This window comes from Chenopodium album, chromosome 11, assembly GCF_948465745.1.
Source record: "Chenopodium album chromosome 11, dcCheAlbu1.1, whole genome shotgun sequence".
Lineage (NCBI taxonomy): Eukaryota > Viridiplantae > Streptophyta > Magnoliopsida > Caryophyllales > Amaranthaceae > Chenopodium > Chenopodium album.
Window position 1 is genome coordinate 24009034 of NC_137844.1, and position 5940 is coordinate 24014973.

Below are 5940 nucleotides of genomic sequence, written 5' to 3' on the forward strand. Positions count from 1 at the left end.
CCATGCCTCGCTCTTCTTGAATCTCTTCTTCACTTGAAGAACTATAACCCAAGGATCTATTAGCCACTCTTCTTCTTGAAAGAGTTCTCTCTATTTCCGGATCAAGGGGAACAATGGAACGATCACGGGTTCTATGCATGCAAAACTCAAAAAAAATATTAGTAGCACGGCTACAAGTGTAGCCTAAAGAAACAAAATCTTTTTGTATTTTTCAAATAAAATGAAGTAGACTCAACAACAAAAGCTAAGCACCAATAGCATTCCCCGGCAACGGCGCCATTTTGGCATGAGGAAAATGCATGTCGTTATCTACCCTTTCCCCAAGTCAAACTAAATTTGTAAACACCTAACCAACCTTATAAGAATATACGGCAAGTTAAGGGTCGATCCCAAGGGAATGCAATGATGAAAACTAAAGTCTAAGTCAAGCTACCTCGAAGTCGAAATTGAGATTATGGTTGGTACTAAAGTGAACTAAATCAAATTTAACAAGTAATCAAAGGTCGAAACACTAGGGATATGGGTTCCACATGCAAGATCAATGATAATGCTAGTTTAAAGCTCAATCAATTAATTCAAGTATTGCAATGGACAAACAATAGTAGCAATCAAGAGAGTTCAAATGCTATCTCCTATAGGCCAATCTAGTGGTCACTATGAAAGGCAAACCAAGAAGAATCACAAGCAAACTCAATCAATTAGAGCAACCTTCAAATCAATTGGTCATGTCCTTAAGAGTTGCAATGCAATCTAGATTAATCTTATAGGGTGATCCTAATCTAATCAATCTCATGCAAAACTATGTCAACCAATTTAATTGCAACAAATCAACCAATCAAAGAGCATCAACTAGCAATTCCATTAATCAAACATGCTTCCCCCTTTCCCTAGCAACTAATCTACTCACTAATCATTGTGAAATTCAAGAACAAATAACTAGAAATTGCATTGATCATCATTCTATATCAAAATCTAATAGAAATCAAAGTATTCAATAATATCAAACTCAAATCCAAAGAAAAACAAGCATCAAGCAAAAATCAAATAGCAAGTAAGTAAGAGATGAAAGAAGGAAGAGATTCTCACTAATATTGATGATTGAAAATGAAGAAATCCAAACTTGATTGATCAAATGTTGAGTTACAAATCCAAAACCAAGAGCTTCTCTCTAACTTCTCTCTACATTCTCTCTCTAAAACTAAGCTAATGAAAAATTATCAAAAAGTTGGATTCAAAAAGGAAATACAATTCTATTTATAAGCTAAGGAGAAAACGGCGGCTCCCGCGCCCTCTCCCAATAGACCCGCGCTCGCGGAGAAATGGGTACGGAACCCTCCGCGGGCTATCTGGGCAGCACCCGCGCCCGCGGCATCAGGGACCCGCGCCTGCGGCATCAGGGACCCGCGCCCGCGGCATGATCCCCTGCTCCCAAAGGCTGATCAGGGGGCCGCGGTCTCTCTGAGTGGAGAGACCTCTCCATTTTTCCCGCGCCCGCGGGAAGCCCTCGGGGCAACCGCGACAAGTTTCTGCCTCATTTTGACACTTTTAAGCATCTTGGGCCCGCGCCCGCGGCAAGATGGCCCGCGCCCGCGACCTGCTGGAAATACCTTGGAGACCTCTCCGAGGCCTCTCCAAGGCCTCTCTAAGCCCTCTCTAGTCAAATGCTTCTTCCTTGCTTGATCATTGAGGTCCCGAATTGCATCCTTTGCCAAGGTGAATCTCACAATACCTACACAAGTAAACAAAGGAAGGAAATAAAAGGGAAAAAGAGCAAAATAAAGGAAAACACGATAAAAACACGAGAATCATAAAGAAAAGAGGAAAAAGGAGAAACTAGAGGAAAAAGGACCAAAATTAAGAGAAGAAAGCAAGAAAAGGGGAAAGAAATAACCTAAAAGACTACCCTATGAGTGCCATAAATGACACTCATCAACTTTATGCAGTTAAAAGGGTAACTTTATGGGAAAAAGGAAAACATTATTGTTAGAGTTTAAAATCTGTAAAATGTCAATGTAAATCTTTTACCTGCTCAATTGCATTTGCCATTGCTTGGTCCTAATCAGTGAATATTGAAGTTGGTGTTCTATTCTCCATAGCTTTCAAGAAGGTTCTAGTAGCCACACAAATGAATCTGTTTTTTCATCCCCAATAAAAGCACATGCAAACATACAATTATGCCAGTGATATTTATTCCAACAAATGGAGCACATATAAGATTATATCTGTTGGTTCTGTATGTTGTATCAAAGACAAGCACATCTCCATATATCCTATAGTCTTCTAGCATCATTGAATCTCTCCAAATGATATTGGAAATTCTTCCTTCTTTATCAAACTTCACTCTAAAAAAGAAGTTTGGATCCTCTGTTTGTTCCTGATTTAAAATGTTCACTAAAGTTTGAGCATCTCCAGCCTTAATTTGTTCCATTCTTAACCTTGAGCAGAAATTCAAGTGATCTACAACACTATGACCTACATTCTGTTCTCCTCCAGCCTCTATAGCCATGTAATTGTAAGTGTCCATTGTAGTTAGACCTGAAGATTTCATTGTTTTGATTGCTTCGGCTTTTTCTTTTGTCGTTTTTCTTTTAGAACGATGCAAATAATGCCACTGTGACCTTGTTAACTCATGGTTATGCTGAATAACATGAGCCACTACCTCAAACTTTCCTTCTTTATTTACTTTTGCTCTTATGCATGCCTTGCAATCGATGTTGTAATGGCTACTTGTCTTGGCTTTCTTGTTTTTATATTCACATCCTCTTCATCAACCATTTCAACTAACTTTGTTTTCTTGTCACCTGAATTTCTCTTTCCTTCAGCAGAACACACATAATTTTTCTCAGTTACTATTATTGTGTGTGTCTCGTATCTAGTTGTATGCTTTCGTATTTAAAACCCTAGTATAGTAGCATGTTTTTCATACAATTCCAAAATTTCTTCAAATGTTTCTCTTACCACACCAAGAAATGAACCTCTAAGATCTAAACCAGAAGCATGAATTGGATTTGTATATGTGATTTAATACAGATATATCAGATAATAACCAGAGGCAGCATATCATTCAAATTGGAGGCAACAAAAGGGTAACATTTGTTCGAAAATAGGGTCACTTTTATGCATGAAAAGGGTAACATTAAGGCATACAAAGGGTTACTTTTTGCATACAATCTGAATTTTCTACATACAATCTTAGGGTAACATTTGTGCATAAATAGGGTCACTTTTATGCATGAAAAGGGTAACTTTAAGGCATACAAAGGGTTACTTTTTGCATACAACCTAAAAAGGTTTATAGAAATTACCTTCAGTTGCATTTGATTTGGTTGTTTGTTCTAAATTTGAATCAATTGATTTGCCAGGAACCACTTGATTTTCTGCATTGTCAATTGCTTCTTCTGCATTCTCAATTACTTCTTCTGCATTGTTAATTGCTTCTTCTACATCGTCTCCATTGTTTGGATTGTTGAATATTGGTACGAATTCATCTCCAAAACTCTTAGTTTCTTCTTCTTCTTCTTCTTCTTCTATAATCGATCGATTTAAATCGATTTCAAATTCAGTTTCAATTTGCCTCTATTTTTGTAGCAATTCGTGGATGAGATTGCTACAATTTATGGTATTGAAAGTCGAATTCTCCATTGATGATCGAATTCTGCAATTTGTAAGTTTTTTCACTTTCTCTGTCCTTAATTGATGATCGAATTTTTCAATTTGTGCGTTTTTTCACCTTTTTTGTTCTCAATTGATGATCGATTTCTGCAATTTTTGCATTTTCTCACTTTCTCTCTCCTCAATTGATGATCGAGAGCTGCGTTTTCTCACTTTCTCTCTCCTCCATTGTTGTTTTGCGTTTTTTTGATTTTGAGGTATGAAATTCCGCGATTTTGTTTTTTTTTGTTAAAAAAAAAAAACTAGTAAATGAGTGGCACGTGCAAACAGTGCGATGTACAGTAAAAATACTGTACACCGGGTGCATGCAAAAGGGATTGTTAATTAAAAGTATGGCACGTATGATTTATTTAAATATTTTTTAATAAGATAAAAAAGTTGGATAGATTTATTAGGATAAAAAAGTTATTTTAAAGTTTTATTTTTAATAAAATTTGGATAGATTTAATAGGATAAAAAAAAGGTATTTTAGAGTTTCATTTTTAATAAAGTTTTTGGTTTAGAATTTTATACAAATTAAAAGAAAAAAGAAAAAAAAATCAAAGAGACCTATTAACATATATATAACCATTCTTGTAAGTCTTAACATGCAACCAACCTTCCTCTAAATGTTCAGCCTTTTTCTAAATGCTTTTTTTAAATTACTACGTATGTATAACTTTATTAAAAAAAAAGTTAAATTATTATAACTTTGAATAATCACACATTCTTATACGTGGCTAGCCATAGTGAGAGTTACTTAGTTAGTATTACAAACTTACTTAGTGTTATAGGGGTTACTCCATCAGGTTTTAGGATTTAATCGGTCAATGTTATTGGTTTACTTGGTTAGCATTATAGGGGTTACTTTGTCAGTGTTATAGGGGGTTACTCAATCAATGTTACAGGGATTGTTTAGTTTATAGGGATTAGTTGGTCGGTTATTTCGTCAGTGTTATAGGAATTACTTGATTAGTGTTATAAGGGTTGCTTTGTTCAAGCCACACACAAGACGAGCGGTTCCATAATTATCTTATAAATTTATTATTCTATTATCATAATATTCGTTCTTCAGCGTGAACATAGCTGACGACAAGTGGCAGAGACCCCCGAGGATGATTAACAGGAACCGTGATCCCAGCAAGTGGTGTGAATTCCATAGGGATCATGGCCACACAACCAACGAATGCACACGCCTGAAAGATAACATAGAAGATCTAGTCAGGAGGGGGTACCTGAACTAATTCTAACAGCACGCTGATCCCTCTAAAAGAAGGGAGGAGAACATAATAGGCCGTGACCGCAGAGGAGGTCACAGGGGTTCCGCCGAGGATAGAGATAGAGATAGCAAACCAGAAGGCAGAGTGTATGTGATCAGCGGAGGACCAGTACATGGGAGACCGTGAACAAGGCGCGGGCAGACTTGCGGGCAATGATACACCATATAAACTATAATGAGAAGCGTAGGTGGCCACTTCTTCCCCCGCAGCCACGAGCTACATTTGTTGAGTATGACCAGAAGGGCATAATCTATCCTCATGATGATCCTCTGGTGGTGACGATGAGAATTGCAATCTGGGAGGTAGACCGAATACTAATAGATGGGGGCAGCTCAGCCAACATCATATATATCAGCGCGTTCAAAGAGTTGAAGTTAGACAGGAAAGATCTAAAAAGGGTGAATTATGAAGTCACCGGGTTTAACGGGTCTGGACTGACCCCGGAAGGTATAATTGAGCTCTTAGTCCGAGTAGGAGAAAGGTCAAAAAGACGCGATGTTCGAGCAGAGTTCCTGGTGATAGACTCTCCTTCACCTTACAATGTGATCATGGGAAGGCCGCTCATCCACAAGATTGGCAGATTGGTTTCCACCTATCATCTTGCCATGGCTTACACAACCAATGAAGGGCAGTCAGCAAAGCTCAGGGGAAGCCTGGAAAACAGCTCAGCAATGTTACATAACTGCCCTAAAGCAGCCCGCTAGGACCAGACAGTAGCCAATCTCAGAGCAAAGGTCCATTGAACAAGCTGAGAAAAAGTCAAGAAAAAGGAAGCGCGAAGAATATCACAGAGAGAAGGATAAACAGAAGTTAGCCATGGAAAACTTTGAGCCCGCAAAGGAGGAGATGGCTAGACTGCTTCCCAGCGGGGAGCATGTTATGTCGAGCTTACAGAAGGTGATCCTTCAAGAACAGTAAAAATCGAAAAGGACATTGACCCCGGAGTGGGGTTGCACCTCATAGAATTGCTGAGGAAGAACAAGGACATCTTCGCATTTTCAGCAGATGA

At 38.2% G+C, this 5940-nt stretch overlaps 1 protein-coding gene across 1 annotated transcript; it reads left to right on the plus strand.

The window, feature by feature from the left end:
- Positions 1 to 5083: 5083 nt before the first annotated feature.
- Positions 5084 to 5635, plus strand: LOC145566462 (uncharacterized). The gene has a single exon (XM_081625875.1). It carries the CDS (start codon positions 5084 to 5086, stop codon positions 5633 to 5635), a length of 552 nt encoding a protein of 183 aa, XP_081482001.1.
- The last annotated feature ends 305 nt before the right edge of the window (positions 5636 to 5940 follow it).

What these genes read in the sequence shown, in the direction of transcription:
- LOC145566462 (XM_081625875.1), top strand. Translation starts at nt 5,084, where the DNA reads ATGATACACCATATAAACTATAATGAGAAGCGTAGGTGGCCACTTCTT.